The sequence below is a fragment of the Eurosta solidaginis genome, chromosome 3 (assembly GCF_040869045.1).
Source record: "Eurosta solidaginis isolate ZX-2024a chromosome 3, ASM4086904v1, whole genome shotgun sequence".
In the NCBI taxonomy this organism is placed as follows: Eukaryota; Metazoa; Arthropoda; class Insecta; order Diptera; family Tephritidae; genus Eurosta; species Eurosta solidaginis.
The window spans coordinates 229,542,175-229,561,505 of NC_090321.1; the positions used below are offsets into that span (position 1 = coordinate 229,542,175).

At 37.0% G+C, this 19,331-nt stretch overlaps 1 protein-coding gene across 7 annotated transcripts in view; it reads right to left on the minus strand.

Annotated features, from left to right (window-relative positions):
* Nucleotides 1-19,331, minus strand: part of LOC137245182 (uncharacterized) — a 118,088-nt gene that overhangs the window by 26,158 nt on the left and 72,599 nt on the right. For all 7 annotated transcript variants that reach the window (XM_067775436.1, XM_067775434.1, XM_067775433.1 and 4 more), the window contains one exon: nucleotides 11,196-11,668. In XM_067775436.1, the coding sequence (XP_067631537.1) occupies nucleotides 11,196-11,668 (473 nt within the window). The remainder of the gene's footprint in view (nucleotides 1-11,195; nucleotides 11,669-19,331) is intronic.

The window sequence follows — 19,331 nt, forward strand, 5'->3', positions numbered from 1 at the left end:
CATAGTATGCCATACACCATACGGGATCAATTAGTTTTGTTCCATTCTCGTATTTTGACATTTTGGCGCCCTTGTCCAAGCCTTCAAACTTTATTAAGGTGCTAAGATCTCAAGCGGAGCACTGGCTTACTTAAGTTTTAGAACACAATAATATAAAAATTAGCCTTTAAAAAAAAAGGTAAAATAGCTCCCCCATTCCGTTTAACGTACTTCGCCCTTGGGCGAACTAAAGTTGGCTGGCGGTTAGTGTTCGCCCAAGGGAGGTTTCACTGTGTATGTAAATGTATATGAACGTATTTGAGACAAAACATGTCACTACGCATTAATTTAAACATATCAATTGTGCCATGTGTAAAAAATTACTTACAGAGCTGGAATAGCCCTTAAACACAAAGCATGTAAGCTCTTTACTCATAATCATAGTAGGAGTTTCACATAGATAAAACGAAAGACAATATCTTGCGACATAAAAGCGGGGTTATTTACCTTCTTTAATCAACCGGTTGCCAACGCCAACGACTAAAAAGCCATTCGTAATATTTTTATTTTTTTTATTATACAACAACCAATATGGGAAACGTTCGCACACATTGTAGATAGTCTTAAAGACCGAAACAGCTGCCGCTATTGTATGCAAATAAGGAACAAAATGATAAAAAAAAGTATTAAATGAAATAAAAATATTTTAGGCTTTATCATGCAGCAAAATTTCCTGTTCCATCCGTAGAAAAATATTTACCCGTTCGCTGCTGCAAAATAATTTATTGTATATGAAATTATGGAGGTGAAAATTCTCTGTAGGGCCTTTAGACCTTTCTGTGATAACCACAGCGGAAATTTTAGGATGAGCTGTACGAACGAAATCTACAACTCTATTCTCTAGTGGTTCTGATGGACTCCTATCATCGTTCTTAGTTTCTTGCACAATTGGTGCTTAACCGTTTAAATGGTTATGGCTGTCCAACAAGGCATGCCAGTCGCTTATTCGCTCTTCCAACTGGCGCCAATTGGTCACACCAAGAGAATTTAAATTTGTTTTCACCTGGTGCTTCCAACGGGGTGAGGGCCGCCCTCTTCCTCTGCCACTGTATGGAAACGTTCATGAATAAGTTGTATGACAATACTACAGCGAAAAATTGGAGACAGTTATATTAAACACCAGTTTCACACTACAGGTTTATTGACTACTTCCGAACTGGTGCTAATAGGATGCAGATCGGCACACTTGGTGGCCACACTTGTACCAACATCGCTTAAGTCTGAGCTTTATCAATTAAAATTAATCACTCAAGGGTAGCCACTACTAGTTTGCATACAAACAGACAGATGGACAGACAGACATGGCTAAATCAACTCAGCTCTTCATCCTAATCATTTTATATATACTTATTGGTGGGTCTAGCTCTTTTCCTTTAAGGACTTACAATTTTGAGATTCCTGACAAAATTAATATACGAATATTATTAAGCTCCTTATTAAATTCGTTAATGTGCAACTCTTAAAAAATATGAACCACCGAATAATTACAAATTATAATTATCAGTTGTTAATCTAAAAGAACTCAAGGTAAGAATGAGCTAATTTTTTTTGGCGTCAACAATTTTTTATTATTTTATTTTTTGAAAGATGTCAACCAGTTGTAAAAACATCGTTTACATGCATCTAAATATAGATGTGCATGCATAAGTAACTATGTTAAATAAATACAATAAATAAACGCTACTTATTTAAAATTGTTGTTCTAGTGCCTTTAGCTTTATATACTCAGTTGCAGGTTCTGATTGCCATACACTTTTACTAGGTAACGAAATAAGTTTTATTATAATAAACTCTTAAAATGTTTCTCGTATTATTACAATTTTTATTTGAAGGCTTTGTTGGCATCTGAGCTTTAAATCAGAGCTTTCAGCGTATTACTTTACGTATAAACTTATTATGTATTTTTTACTCTATATGCGCATCGATCAAGAGTTCCACTACTTAGAGAGTATAGTATCTCAATTATTAGAGCAGCGCATGCGAGCCACCGTTTCATCAAGAAGTTCACAGAAACAACAAGTGTGTGTACCGCTTGTAGGAGCTGTCTGCCTTAATTAGGAGGAGCTGAAACCATGGACATCCTTATATATGCTCACTTTCTGTATGGCCCTGGAGAGGCAGCGCAAATTGTAGAAATGGTGCAGCAGCTGCTAGCCATATAAATAACCGCGGATAGATGGCGTTCTTCCCATTATGCTGCAGAAGACTAAACAATCTTTGGTTAAGCAGCTTAAAGATATCTTTACTGCATGCATTCGTTTAAGAAGTAACATTCCGATCTGGTTTAAGAAAAAAATGTTGATTTTATTCCCAAAGTTAGGCAGAAGCTAGCATAAGCTGTCCAAAGATTTCAGACCATGTTAAAACACCTGAGAAATTACTCGACACATACATAAGGGAACTTCTTAATATGATTAATATTCGCTCTGCAAAAATCGATCCTCCCAAATAAAAACGTACAAAAGTTTATATCTACACGTCCAAACCCTCAAATAAAAGTAAAAAATGCACAATAGCATTGAAAAATAAAAAAAAACAGTTGGCATTTTTATTAGCCTACTCGGTTATCTGTTAAAAAAAGAAATTACATGCATTAGACGTTGAAAAAACCTTTAAACCATATACACGTTCATCATACATATGACCAACCCCAGCGGGTTAGGGGATCAGAATATACCCGCGGTAGGTATGCATGTCGTAAGAGGCGACTAAAATACCAGATTCAAGGGGCTGTGTAGCGCAACCTTTCAGGTTGCCAGCGCACTATATAGCTTCTCCAAACCCAATTGTCAACCTCACTTATCCGCGGCGAATCCTGTTTCACTAACAGACGAGGCTCTGGCGACCCCTAGCTCCTCATGGAACTTGGGGTAGGGAGGGAGGGAATGGTCTGAAGGTTTAATGTGGCCACATAAATCGTTCCCGAGATGGGCGGGCTAGCACCTTAATGGTGCTATGGTACCGGAGCGTACCGGATTTGTATCCGGCAAAGAACCATCACATCGATAACACTCCCCAAATCCTTCGGGGAGCAAACTTATCGCTACAACAACAACAACAACAACATACATATGACCATCTACATTGTATTGAATGTCTTCCTTCCGTAATGTTGATGTCATTAGACCATGCGATTTCAAATAAATAAAAAAGCGCTGCATGAAGGAAACTACGTTGCCACATTTTTAAGAAATGCTCCACGTGGAAGCGTGTGTCTTTTGTGAGCATTTTTAGGTCTCGCCGTCAGTCCGTCTTTCCAACGTTTTTCAGTATCTTCCGAGCGGAAGTTCTGAGTAAAGAGAGGACGTGTACGCTCCTGTGCATTTACTGACATAGCATGCAGCGTTAGTTGCGCTTAACTCCTCCATAACTTCGTCTGGAGCCGTTAGCAGCCTCAAGAAGTCGTTTTAAGCCGCAGATAATTGCAAAAACACAACACTTATGTGGATACTTGGTGACAGGAATATTGAGGGAACGAGAAGACAGCCGAACTTGCAATGTCAGTGGCTCTGCTAGACGCTGTGGAGGCGATCAATCAAAAGCAACATAGATGGCAGATTCAAGGAGTTTGCAGTTTCCAACTTGTACATTTCGAACACCTACAAGATAACCAAGCAAACCTAGCAAAATTAGGATAGTAAGAGAGGAGCTTCTAACTAGGTCAAAGAACGCAATTTTTAGGATCACTGCTACAATTAGTTGACACAATCCGCTCGGGCTGCATGCTGAGAGAATAGTTTTCCCTTTCAACAGCAAATTCAGGAGCTGCGGCGAGAAAGGCAGCAAATAAATGGTCGCGCATCACTTGTGTGAATGCCTAGCTCACACTAGGCTTATGCATAGCTCACACTAGGCTTATAACTATGGGTAGTTAAGTACTGTCGGAACTTCGGGAAGTAGCCAAATGCTCTGTAAATGATATCAGCAGATTCAATGTCCACAACAATTGGTTTAAACGGAACCAATTCATTCCATAAGAATGTGCACCAAAATGGCGCTCTGTTGTTACATGAGCTCGATTCTTTGGTATAAGGGCGGCACAGCAACCAAGAAGGGAATGGGAACTATTAACGCCATCGACTATCCTTCCTACAGTAGTCACATTTTAAATGTTGCTAGCGCATAATTTCGCTCAGCAAAATTATTATATTTGATAAACATTTTATGGGCATTTTCAAGTATTTTAATAATAACTACTCTCAACCTGGTAACGCTGTATGTCCACAGTAACGACTTATATACAAATGAGCGTGAATTCATACTTAAATTCGCATAAAATCCTGCTTATGTGGCTCAAAATTCAATATGATGATTCACCAGCAATATTAAAAACTTGTATCTATGGTCAACTGCGCATGCGTGACCCAAAATGTATTGTATTGTATTCTGACAAAGCTAAGTACTTAGATACCGTACGGAAAATCAGACGGGTTGAAATGTGGCTTTGTCAAATGCTTGACTGATTGTTCATGAAACCGTGCGAAATTCATGTGAGCATGCGCAAAGTTGATGTACAATAAGGCAATTTAGGTACACACGTACATATATACCTTAAAACATATGTTCATATATATATATATATATATATTTATTCAGAATACAATAATTAAGTTGTTGTCTATTTAATTCCTTTAAAAACATATGTTTGTTCATATGTAAGTGAGGCGTTTTTCTTTTTGATATCAACAGATTTCATTAGCTGTGCAGGTAATTAAAAACTGCTTTAAAGCGCGGGTAGCCGCTAAGCCAAAATGGACACAAAAACAATTAAGCACTTCAAATTATCATATTATTATAATTTTTTTTGGTATACACAAAACTAGCATATGTTTAAAAAGATCTAACAGCGTACAAAACATAGCGTTAGTGCTTTTAGAAATTTTCGAATAATTGGTTAATTGAGTATTCGTTTTTAGATTTTTGTACGTTAATTAAACGAATTTTAATATTCGAATAGTTTCTCCCTGCGGGCAACGGGTAGTAGAGTATGCCTACAGAATGCTATACTGATCGTAAAAGCCGAGCAAAATACCGAGCCTATCTAATCTAATCCTGGTTGTTGATAACTCGAAAGGGAGCAAAACGGGCACATGGTCGAAAAAAAATGTACCGTGGGGAGCAGGAATACCAGTATGTGAGCCGATATGATGTTATGCATGCTACTTGTATACAGGTGTCATCTTCTGTCCTAGTCATCCCTCGTGGCAGATTCAGGGTACGCTGTGGTTGCATCTCGCACGTTTTGTTCTTCCTTTTTTTTCGGGGGAGTTCATTTTTGGGGTAGTTGATAATAAAGCATACTTAGCTTAGCTATTCAGTATCTTCTTCACTGAAGTTGGCAATAAGAAGTATTCTCTACGGAGTAATGCGGTCCTCTTCGTCGGAAAGGTGGTAGTAAAGTTTTCCCTTAGATCGCGCACAAAGCAGCCTTTCTTAATTTCTTAATTTTTCAAAGTCGAAGAAAAGGTTGAAAACATCCCTAAATTGTTCGGTGTATCCTGAATGTAAATGGTGACAAGTAGATGCTTATCGTTTGTGAATAACAGAAACCTGTGCATCACAACAGACATCTGATTTAAGAGGCCCCACCTCCCAGTGACTTAAGAAGTCATCTCCGCAAGAACTATGCTGAATTACGGTACCTGGGAACACAGCCATATATGAAAAAAAAAAACACAAACAGAACTTCAGTTATATCCAAAAAAGCGCCGGGTCTTTATGCCAGGAACAAACAGAACTTCAGTTATATCCTCAAAAAGCGCCGGGCCTCTATGCCAGGAATTGCCCGGTGAGCCACGTTTTTAAAGATAAATACCCTCAACTTGCAGAAGAGGAAAGCATTCTCCCGAGGGGACGCGCGTCTCTTTAATTGCAATGTGGCACAAACGCCTCTAACACACTTCTCACTCTGGTCCACCCCAGTTGAAACTGCGCAAGTTTCTTTGGACTCCCGTTAAAAGATACTAAGGACAATTTGTGAGAGGTAACACCCATTGGGCGAAGCATTGCTACAACAATAACAACAACAGGAGAAGGTTTATACTTTTCCAATTCCGATGTAAAGTATGCTCGAAAACAATCGGCTGCTATGAGAGCTTTGAGCGACGATTTCTCGAAAAAGTTATATAAACTCAAAAAAATTCACCTTATATTTATGCCCGTCTTTGCTCCAGGAATACGTGTGCAAAATATTTAAATGCAATTTTGTATTACTTTGAATATAAGAAATTGGATTAAAATTAAATCCACCTAATTAATTAGAATACATACTTGAGTGAAAAGAAACTAAATGTCCCAGTATCACCAATGCCTTTTGTTTCAGAGACATGTCAACTCTAGTTCGTAACTGCTTTCAGAGAATTTCTCGATTTCTTTTTGAACACACGCGAAAATTTCTAAACCCGAAAAATCGAAAACTCGGCTTGCCGCGAGATTCTCGTTTCTCGCAATACTCGTTAGTCTCGTGAGCCTCTCGACGTGCAATTTAGTCACTGTATTAATTGTATTCCATGTCTTCCTGTGTTTTTATACTCAGCTAAGCAGAGCCCACACAGTATATTAATTTTGTTCGCATAACGGTACCCCGTAACGGCATTAACTAATCGAGATAGATATAGACTTCTATATATAAAAATGATCTGGGCGAAAAAAGAAATTCATTTAGCAAGCGTCTACCCGTAAACACGATAACTTGAGTAAATTTTGAGGTATCTTAATGAAATTTGGTATGTAAGTTCCTGGGCACTCATCTCAGATCGCCATTTAAAATGAACGAAAGCGGACTATAACCACGCCCACTTTTTCGATATTTCGAAAATTTCGAAAAACCTAAAAAGTGCGATAATTCATTACCAAAGACGGATACAGTGATGAAACTTGGTGGGTTGGTTGTCCTTATGACGAAGAATAGAAATTAGTAAAATTTTGAGTAATGGGCGTGGCACTACCCACTTTTAAAAGAAGGTAATTTAAAAGTTTTGCAAGTTGTAATTTGGCAGCTGAGTATGTAATGTTCGGTTACACCCGAACTTAGCCTTCCTTACTTATTTTATTTGTTTTTTTGTGGAAATTTTCGTTTGTGCTCGAGAAGAAAAGCTAAGCTCTATGAAACTGCCAGTGCAGCAATAAAACTGATTCGAGAATCTCGCGAGAAGCCGAGACTCGGTAGAATTTTTTTTTTCGAACAAAATCGAGAATTCGTAAACTGTATTAAGAACCATTATATATTTCAAACCGTTTTGAAACTTTTCCGAAAATTTTCAGTTCCGCCTGAAATGTTTCTATAAACAGTTTTGACCTATCATTAAATAATTGCGAAAATAGTGGCAAGATAAACCGGACACTTCAGTTCATAAGTCATATATGTAGTATTTGTGTATACCAGCTACGTCAGCACAATCTGAACGAGGTTTCTCCTTAATAAGCTCAAATACTGGAAGTCAACGTCAACAAGTTCTTTGACACCACAAAACGCTGACATCCGCTCATGAAAGATATTGATGAAACTTTATAAATTGAATATGAATACAAACTCTTTGTATAATTAAAAGTTCTTAACAGTTTAATTAAAACGAAAACTATAAAATTTTTTTGGATTCAGGTTTACCGATTAATCGTTAAACAGCGATTATTCGAATTATCGGCAACGAGTACTTATTCGAATAATCGATGATGTACGACTATTCGATATCAGGTAATCGAACGCTTAAGATTGAGCACTCGAATAATTTAATTAATTAAACATCACAAGCATTGCATAGCGCACGGTATTATAAATACACATTCTGTAGCAACTTCAGAACATTTTACTCTTCTTGCTTCTACATTTTTATACTCAGCTGAGCAGAGCTCACAGAGTATATTAACTTTGTTCGCATAACGGTAATCCGTAACGGCATAAACTAATCGAGATAGATATAGACTTCTATATATCAAACTGATCTGGGTGAAAAAAGAAATTCATTTAGCCATGCCCGTCCGTCCGTCGGTTCGTCTGTCCGTCCGCCTTTAAACACGATAACTTGAGTAAACTTTGAGGTATCTTGATGAAATTTGGTATGTAGGTTCCTGGACGCTCATTTCAAATCGCTATTTAAAATGAACGAAATCGCACTACAACCACGCCCACTTTTTCGATATCGAAAATTTCGAAAAACCGCAAAAGTGCGATAATTCATTACCGAAGAAGGATAAAGCTATAAAACTTGGTAGGTGCGTTGACTTTATGGCGCAAAATAGAAAAATAGTACACTTTTGGACAATGGGCGTGGCACCACCCACTTTTAAAAGAAGGTAATTTAAAAGTTTTGCAAGCTGTAATTTCGCAGTCGTTGAAGATATCATAACGATGTTTGGCAGACACGTTACTTCTATTACTATATGTATGCTAAATAAAAATTTGCAAAATCAGATGACGAACACGCCCTCTTTTTTTAAAAAAAAAAAAGATTATAAAGCCAAATTTTAACAAAAAATTTTAAATATTTACAGTATATAAGTAAATTATGTCAACATTCAACTCCAGTAAAGATATGGTGCAACAAAATACAAAAATAAAAGAAAATTTCAAAATGGGCGTAACTCCGCCCTTTTTCATTTAATTCGTCTAGAATACTTTTAATGCCATAAGTAGAACAAAAATTTAGCAATCCTTGTGAAATTTGGTAGGGACATAGATTCTATGACGATAACTGTTTTCTGCGAAAATTGGTTTGAAGCCACGCCCAGTTTTTATATACAGTCTACCGTCTGTCCTTCCGCTCGGCCGTTAAGACGATAACTTGAGCAAAAAAACGATATATCTTAACTAAACTTAGTTCTCGTACTTATCAGAAGTCACTTTATCTTGGTATAAAATATGGCCGAAATCCGACTATGACCACGCCCACTCTTCCGATATCGAAAAATAAAAAAAATGCATAATTCTGTACCAAATATTAAAAAAGAGATGAAATATGGTAATTGGATTGGTTTATTGACGCAAAATATAACTTTAGAAAAAACTTTGTAAAATGGGTGTGACACCTACCATATTAAGTAGAAGAAAACGAAAAAGTTCTGCAGGGCGAAATCAAAAGCCCTTGGAATCTTGGCAGGAATACTGTTCGTGGTATGACATATATAAATTAACTAGCGGTACCGGACAGAAGATGTTCTGGGTCACCCTGATCCACATATTGGTCGATATTTCGAAAACGCCTTCACATATAAAACTAAGGGCCACTCCCTTTTAAAACCCTCATTAATACCTTTAATTTGACACCCATATCGTACAAACACATTCTAGAGTCATCCTGGTCCATCCTTATTGCGATATCTCAAAAAGGCGTCCACCTATAGAACTAAGGCCGACTACGTCTTAAATAATCATTAAAACGTTTCATTTGATACACATGTCATACAAACTTATTCCAGGGTTACCCTAGGTTCATTTTCCTACATGGTGATTTTCCCTTATTTTGTCTCCAAAGCTCTCAACTGAGTATGTAATGTTCGGTTACACCCGAACTTAGCCTTCCTTACTTGTTTTAAATAAATTTTTAAACTATGTTAGTAATTATGACGATTTTTGAAATATAAATATATGAATGAAAAAGTCAATTGGAAATTTCAATTAGTGGCATGCTAATTATACCTACCGCACAAATTAGCTGAACTCTAAATATATCATTACCAAGAGAGATGGTAGTGAAGAAGGTGCTGTCATACAAAATTTTTCTAAGCGCCCATGCTTTAGTTACAGCTTTTATGCCCGTGAAGTACTTATGCTTTTGTTAGGTACTTTCTCACCTATGATTTCACGTAAAACATATTTTATAAAACCTAATACATATTTATTTGAGAAAAAAACAGCTACTGGCTTTTAAAAGCTCCGAGCTATGAGTGTGCCTTCCTTCGCTACACCTAAACTTCTTTGCCTGACGTAGTATATTGCATAATATATAGGTGAGTGAATCGGCAGGAAAAGGGCTCCACCAAATTGATTCAGCATCAATTCTAAAGAGTACGTTTTGACAATGACAAACAACTTGTATTTGAGACAATTCGTATTAAACATGCTTAAGTCCTTCAGAGGGCAATATTGGGGAGTCCGAAATACTACTTGTCTGTATACGCACTAGACTGGGTCGATTTATTAACCGATATCGCACCATCGATTTTTCGATAGGATTTGGGCTCAGGAAAAAAAGTTCCACTACGCATACCCAAAAATAATAATTTTCGAGCCTGCGAAATTTCATTTTTTTGACTTTGTTTCGACTTTGATTTTTAAGGTTGTTTTCATGACCAACTAAAAGAATTTTAATTTCATTCACATTCAGACGGGTAAACGATATTTGTAGAGCGATACTTGAAATGAATACCGAATCGACAGATAGCATTCGATCAAGTGTAGCATACCAAACGGGATGTATAGATTTGGGCGCAAGTAGTAATAGGTAAATAGGTTCTTTAATATAAAAATAAATGATTGTTAGATACATGATTTAGGTATCGAGGCTTCTGGATAAGGCAATTGTAGCTGCCAGACTGTATAATGAAAGTGTGTCATGACAATCAGTTCGATATGGTGAAATTAAGTTAAATGCTTTTTATCTTATCAAGATATCTTGTTGTTGTAGCGATAAGGACACTTCCCGAAGGCCTCGGGCAATATTATCGATGCTCATGTTCCTTTTCCGGATGCAGATCCGCTACGTTCGGTAACAAGCACCATTAAGGCACGAGCCCGACCATCTAGGGAACGATTTATTATGACCACATGAAACCTTCAAGGCCATGCAGCCCTCCCACCCCCTAGATCCATGAGGAACTTGGAGTCGCCAGAGCCTCGGCTGTTAAAGTAGCAGGATTCGCCACGAGTAGGTAAGGATAACAATTGGGTTGGAGAAGCTATATTTTGCGCTGGCAACACCTTGAATCAATTTGGTTTTTTAGTCACCTCTTGCGACAGGCATACCTGCCGCGGGTATATTCAAAGCCTCCTAACCCGCTGGGGGTATATTCTTAGACTACAATTACAAATTGCTTTTAAGTTTCCTAACTATTGTATAGCTCGATCCACGAATTCTCAGCTCATGAGTCTTAAATGATATTATTAGTTCCTAAAAATTATATATAAACCTTAAAAACATACACAAAAGTACAATACTCACAACTGACAGTGGACAAGATCGCGATGATTTTGTTTGTTTGCTCGCTGTTGTATTATGCTTATCAATCAATGACGTTCTTTTACTTAGAATCGGTGCACCTTTTCTTTTAGCTACATTAATATCTGCTACAGACTGTGTAGCAGATTCGTTCACCGCTGTCGCTGGTACTGTCGTCGTTGTGGTTGATGTGATCACCGTAGTTGCCGCCAAACCGATAGCACTTTCAGCACTAGGACTACTAGCCACCGTAACGCCATGACGATTTCGTCGTATCTTTGGTAAAATCAAGCGTACAATGAAGCCATAGTTGGTGGGTGCGCTTAAGATGCGCGTACACAATTTTCGTTTCTCGGCTAAAACGCCGGGCGAGAATTCGAGTATTAGACTAGATTCTTTGCCATCACTCTCGATGTAATGCTCTTGTTGGGGATTGCAAATTTGTTCGAAATTTGGATTTGTTAGGAAATTAATGTCTGCAAGTAAAAAAAAAATAGAAAAAGTGGTTAAATTTAATAATTTAAAATGAGGATCCAAAAAGGTGCTATATTTTTATAAAAGGTGGCGTTCCACGTGAGATTAGGTTAGGTTGAACTGATCGGTCAATGAGGACCTCACATAGACTGAATGAGTCTGTAGTGTTACCACAAGCTTATCTAACGACCAAACTGAAAACACCTACCAAAAACCAGGACCTACGTTATAAAATAACTCCGTCCTCTTGGCATATACTAGAAGCTTTGTAGGACTTATGTCACTTGCTGCTTCTAGGTCTGACAGCTGTAACACTAATAACAGCAGGAGTCATAGCCTGGCAGAGGCAGGTCACGAACGCAAAATAGTTTCCTTCTCCAACTCGAACTTCCAACATCTCCTATCATTGGCCATGCCTAATATAAAGGCTTGTGACGCCAGTGGCAGTGTTCTGTCAGAATACCCGTCATGAGTCTACAGTCCTCCCTTTTTAATGATCCAGTTATTTATCTATTCATATAAAAATAATTTGCTGTTTTTCAGGAATGGTTTCGAAGAAACAAAATATTTCGGAAAAGCAGGCGGTGCCATGTAAGGAAAAATTTTAATTCGCTTTATCTCAGCAATTATTTGAAGAAGACACCCAAAATTTATTAAAGATATTCTATATATGAGTGGTGCAGGGGGAGTGGAAGTGAGATTGGGCGTAGGAGTGGGAGTTGGAGTAGGAGCGAGGGTTGGAGTGGGGGTGAAAGCGGTAGGGAGTTAGAGTCGTAGTGAGATCGGGAGTGCGAGTTGAAGTGAAAGTTATAGTGAGAATACGACTGTTAGTGGGAGTGAAAATGGCAGTGAGAGTGGTAGTGGAGTCTTAGTGGGACTAGGAGTGGTAGGGAGATAAATGGAATAAGAAAGGGACAAGAATAAGAAAAAAGTGGAGGATAAAGTCGACGAAAATAGTATAGAGAGAAAGAAGAGAGGCTCACTTTCCGAGTTTAGCCAAACGAATTTTCAGGCAGAACAAATTCTGTCGGGTACACTAGTCTATTATACATACTTGTTGGCGTGGGACCCGTTTTATGTTTTCTGCATAAATTCTCTCAAAATCATCTGATTACCGTTTTCAGTTAATAAGTAAAAACCTTGAGTTTCATAAGATAAGCAACCTTAATACATTTTCGCTGATAACAAATTTTTATTGGATAATTATAAATGTGAGGCTGATTATTGAATTGCAGTATCAATATGCACAAACATTAACCTTACCAAGTTGGCAGCTAAATGGCCGTCCTTACGCTTAAATTTTTGCGAAATTTTAGCATTTTTATAATTGGGCTACGGATTCTGATATTTTTCTTCAGGGTGGTATTGAATAAATTTTTTTATCTTGATTTTTTTAAGTTATGTTAATTCAAGACAATTTAATTTCATGGTCAAATTTATCCAGACCATGTAATTGCGGTTTTCAATGTTAGTAAGTAAAATTCAGTATTTTTGTTTTATAATTTTTATTTTATTTTCAATTGAATATTTATTGATAAAAACATTTTTTTATTGAAGAACAAAAAAAAATTCCATCAACTGCCGACAGATATTTGAAAATAATGCTTAGAAAACCATTTTTAGTCTTACCTGATTACGTTTCGCAACATTCTTCTTGTTCTTAACTTCTTTAGTTGATACCAAACCTTAATTGCCCTGCAGCGACTCACAGTAATGCAGAACTGTCGCATTAAGTACGGTACTAGATCTAATTCTGCCCTTCTCAGTGCCCTCAAACATCGTTTAACATCGAGATGTCCCACGCAATGGCAAGTGCCAAATCGGACCGAACGTGTTTTTGCTTATGAACTTGTATTACCTTTTCATTGGGGAGCCTAACAAAGGTATAAGAATAGTTTTCGTACAAGTCCCCCACTTATGAAAAAAGAACTGTTGGTAACGTGTGTATTAACTATTTTTGTTATGTCGGTGAATGCAATCCACATTTGGTAGCTCCTTCATCTGCAAGGCACTGGTTCGTGCTCCGTTATCATACTTATGGATTTTGGGTTTCACTAGCCCACTTACCGTTTCAACAATTCACTGGTAATTTTAAGTATCGTTTAGCCGATTTTTCACTCACCCTTTGCACCGTCCACCGATTCACTCTTTTTCCATCAAACGATAGTTTTAGGTATCTGTAAATCGATTCACCATTAACCCACTTTGTATTCGGTATCAGACTCCTGATCAACGAATCTTTGAGACCGTCCACTGACTTTACCGTTACCCTCTCGCTTCTCCTCTTACCTCTCGCCCCTTCCTTTTTGACCAAAGTCGGCCTTCAATAGAAATACCTTCACCACATCTGCACCGTGGCCGAGCCATACATATGTATATCAGGCCAAATATCATTTTAAGACGACTCGCTTTGTCTTGCAAGGTGCACGGATTGTTTATATCCTACAATGAAATATGCAATATACGAGAGCACTCCATTTCGAAGTTATGTATAGCATGCGCCAAAAAATTGGAAAATAAAATACAATATAAAAACAATTGCTCAATCTTTTCGTGAGCGAAATTGGAGGATTGAGAGGTACATCGTTGAAGAAGGCAAAGACAAAATTAAATATATGTCCTCTGTCCACTACACCAAGAGACCGATCAATTCAAAAAAGTCAATTTTGACAGAGGAAGAGACTGAGTTAGAAGAAAAAAGAGAGATAATGATTGAGGCAGCGAGAAATGGAGAAGGAGAGGGAGTAATAGAGACATGGAGCCACAGAGAGAGGTAGGGTGAGAGAGAGACGGAGATCGCACAAGAGATGCAAAAATAGAGGAAAAGGAGAGACTAAGAGATACGAACGTCTTAAAAGTAATGCATATAGACAAAAGCTGGGAAGGACCAACGTCTGCCAACTCTGCTAGTATTGTATAACATATCGTTAATAATCTAGCTTAACTTAACACAACGTTAGCAGGCATATCATTTTAATACTAGGCTGACTTAGATAAAGTTCTGGGTACGCGTACTAGGAGCATTTTAGTATTCTGAAAATATATTTAAGCAATTTTCTTTTTATTGGGCTTATTTGATAGTTTTTTTATGTTTTTTTTTTCATATACCCCTTTCTTTTAAACACACTCTCCATAATTAACTCTCCACAATAAATTATGTCTCATAATATCAACATATTTAAATGTGCAATAAATTGCCATACTCATAAATTAATTACTCATTTCATTATTATTATTGCACGCATTAGTTTGTGCACAATATTAATTTTTGAATTAATACTTCTATAGGCGCGTTATGGAAAATTGATGAGAGCGAAATTTAAAATAATTTAATGTATGGCGCGATTCGCTTGAAATTCGGCACAGGTATGCTTCTTTGAGACAATATCTAAGAAATTTTAATTCCGGTAAGTGGACCAGGGGCCCACCTATTCTTAAGAAAACAGCTCATAATAAGATTGGCTTGAAATTTTGTAACGTGGTAGGTAATTCGTTTCTTTTCGGAAAATGGACCACGGTCTGATCTATTGTAATAAATCGTATTTATTGTGCGAACACGGAGAGTGTTCCTGTGAAATTTCTTTCCAAAAAGTGGACTTGGGACCGATTTATTCGATCGAGTTCTATTAAGTGCCCTTTGCCTAGATTAATATTTTCGATACGTTTTTTTTTCTGGAAGTAGACCAGGGACTTGCCTATTCTAACAAGTTGTATTAATGGTTCGCTACGCCTGAAATATCAAATTCTTTTTCTTATGTTTTGCTTGCAACAAAAGTTTGCAAGTTGGCCACTTTTTCATGTCAGATGGCGTCAGTGTCGCTCAATCTACCGTTCCCCATAAAAACACGTGCAATCTACTCATAACTCATAAACGCATCTATATGAAAAACTGCTTTGTGACAGGGCTTTAAGCCATTTACACGCATAGATAGAAGTCAACGAAGAATATTTCACACACATAACCAGCAGCTTGTAGCGGTGAGATTATTTCACAAACACATATGTAGTCAGCAGATAAGAGCGAAGAAGAAAGAAAAACAATCACACATCATGTTATCATCAGCTAAGAGTAGAAGCTGTTACTCACACATACAGACGTATATAGGTGAATAATAAAGTTTGAGTAGTTGTATACTATTCCGGAAGGCATGTTCGCGAAAAGTCTAGACCTTAATATAAACAGGTGAACATTGCTAACAGAGAGTATAGAAGCAGCGTGGTGCAAGCGATAAGGAATCATTTTTGATTTTAACATGCTTTTAACGAAGTACGCGAGTATTGTAATTGTGAAGCACTACTATTTCAGTAGAGTTGTATATAAAGGAGTTATTGCTATGTTCAACATTTGAGTTATTAATTCAACAGTTCAGCGAGTCGAACAATAGCAGAAGGTGCAAAATAAACGGAATTTCCCAAATTCGCTAAAATGTAAATTTTTTTTATAATTTTTTAAATTTGAACTGCACTTTATTGACTATCTTTTTACAGAATTTTAATTGTGTTATTGTAATTAATTATCTGCATGCAATAAAACAATATTTTTTAATGACAAAGAAGTATAACTTCTGACGCGCGCAGGTAGGTACATAAGTACACGCACCTTTTTTTTTGTTTCTGGGTCATCCTACCGCATATGGTTTGAATAAAAAATAATTACACTTTTTTATGAGCTTTAATTTGTTTTAATATTCACGTGCAATTAACACAGTTCGTTGCCAGCAATTACAATTTAATCAATTGCATATCAATTATGGTTTTAAAATATTTTTACAAGAATGTATGTAAACGTGGGCGGCTGCCGTGGTGTGATGGTAGCGTACACCGCCTACTACACCGAAGATCCTGGGTTCACGCCCCGGAAAAAGCAACATCAAAAACTTTAGAAACAAGTTTTTTCAATTAGAAGCAAATTTTTCTAAGCGGGGTCGCCCCTCGGTAGTGTTTGGCAAGCACTCCGAGTGTACTTCTGCCATGAAAAGCTGTCCGTGAAAACTCATATGCCTTGCAGATGCCGTTCGGAGTCGGCATTAAACAAGTGGGTCCCATTCCGCCAATTTGTAGGAAAAAAATTAGAAGCACGATGCAAATTGGAAGAGAAGCTCGGCCTTAGATCTCTTCGGAGGTTATCGCGCCTTACATTTTTATTTTTTATGTAAACGTGTAATTGTAGATGTAACAATATTGACATGTACATACGTAGCTATGTATGTACATACATATGTATATGTGATATAATTTTACAAAATTCTCATCACTTTAGCCACAATCTGCATTAAATATCAAAATTAATATTAATATGTGTCCCAGATAATAAAAAATTTAAATCAACCAAATCACCAGAGAAGAATTATTTGATTACGTGTTAGATAAATTATAATTATATATGTACATACAAACGTAGTGTACACATACATATAAATGCACAACAATTTAAAGGTGCATTGAATAATGTTTATTTTATGTTGTTTACATGTATTAGTATGCTGCATGAATAATTGATAATTGAATTTTGTAATTTATTTATCAATCGAGGTGTCAAGATTTAAATTATAAAACTGATTTCAATTAAAGGTATAGGTGTAGGCATATATCGAGCCATAACCGCAGAAAGGGCTTAACCGACATAAACAAAATCATTCAGTAGACGCTTTTTTTGTATTAATATTGCGATTACTTTAGTTAGTAACGTGAAAGTTGGTGTGTATATAAGACTATATAATTGACGTATACTGATGTGGGATTTTTTTACATTTCTTTAATAATAATGGCCCATTCTCGCTTACGCCCTTTTCGCTTTCCAAAGAAAAGATTTCATTACTCGAAAGTGTCGGTTAAGCCAAAATTAAAATATTAAAAATACGCATTTGAAAACATTAAAAACAGCGGTTGGTGATCCAGATCAATGTTTTTATTCAGATTTCAAGACGGAATTCATATTTATTTAGATTTAGACATGCAGACTGATTAACAAATATTTTGAATTTACAACTAAACGAAGAATTTTTAAATAAAAACTATATAACTAAGGTACAATCTATTAATTTCATATTGCCGTCTTCTACATCAGTATCTGGTAATGTATCTGTGATAAAAGAGTTGTGTTTGAGTTGAGGTACTCTCTGTGGAAAATTTCCGGAATTATATTTTTATCACAAAGTGATTTTAAATCTGAACAATTTAACGATGAAATTCTTTGTAAGCTCCTGTATACACTGAAGTAGAAGGTCTCTTCTTTCGTAGAAGTCTTGTGGGTAGTGGTTTCGGAATCTTCCTACCTCGCTTCCCAACACAAGTATCTTCTTCAACTATATCCTCTGAAGAATCGGTGTATCTGTATGGAACTAGTGCAACTTTGTTTGAAATCTGCAACAATAATTTGGCTATATTTATTATAATCCTTATTAAGAAAAATCTTAATCTAAAAAATAATCGCCTGTGTTTGCAAGAAGTCCATATTTAAATTAGCCCTAGTCAGATAACGTACGATTATACTAGTTGCAGAACTTAACCGCACTGGAAAAATATTCTATAAAAGCGTGCAATTACTGACATATGATGATGACATTGATATCATCGGGCTAAACAACCGCGCTGTTAGTTCTGCTTACTCCAAACTGGAAAAAGAAGCGGTAAAGATTGGTTTGATGGTGAATAAGGACAACACGAAGTACCTGCTGCCATCGAGCAAAGTGTCAGCGCATATGCGCCTTGGCAACCACACTACTGTGGTCAGTCATAATTTCGAAATGGTAAAAGACTTCGTTTATTTGGGAACCAGCATTAACACTAGCAACAACATCAGCACTGAAATCCAGCGAAGAATTAATCTTGTCAATAAATGCTACTTTGGACTAGGTAGGCAATTGAAAAGTAAAGTACTCTCTCGGCGAACGAAAATCATACTCTACAAGTCACTTATCGTACCCGTCCTGCTATATAGGGCAGAAGCATGGACCATGACAACAGCAGATGAAGCGGCTCTAGGAGTGTTCGAGAGAAAAGTTCTTCGAAAAATTTATGGACCTCTACGCGTTGGCGATGGCGAGTACCGAAGAAGATTTAATGATTAGCTGTACGAGCTATACGCAGACATCAACATAGCCCAGCGAATTAAAACGCAGCGGCTGCGCTGGCTAGGCCATGTTATGCGAATGAAAGATGATGCTCCGGCCAAGAAAGTGTTTCTATCGGAACCCGCCTATGGAAGCAGAGGTAGAGGGTGGCCCCCACTCCGTTGGAAGGACCAGTTGGAAAACGATTTAAATTCCCTTGGTGTGACCAATTGGCGCCGGTTGGCGGAGCGAAGGAGCGACTGGCGCGCCTTGTTGGACGGCCATAACCGTTTAGACGGTTAAGCGCCAATTAAGTAAGTAAGTAAGAGATAACGTACGTCTGTACGTCGTTTTAATTTTGCTCTCAGTCTCCCACAATCGTAAAGAGAGAACATTCTCATTATCAGCTACCATTACCAGCTTGTCAGTGGGGTTGTTTTTCAGTAGTAGCTTTTTTGTTTGCTGAAATATATATATATATTGTTTTTTAAAAATACGGCTAAGAGACATATCGTTATCTTTTACATGACTACAAATTTTAAATGTAATTTTTGCCTAAAATGATAATTTTAGCTAATATTTTTTTAAGTATAGTTTAGAACAGTTAATTCAT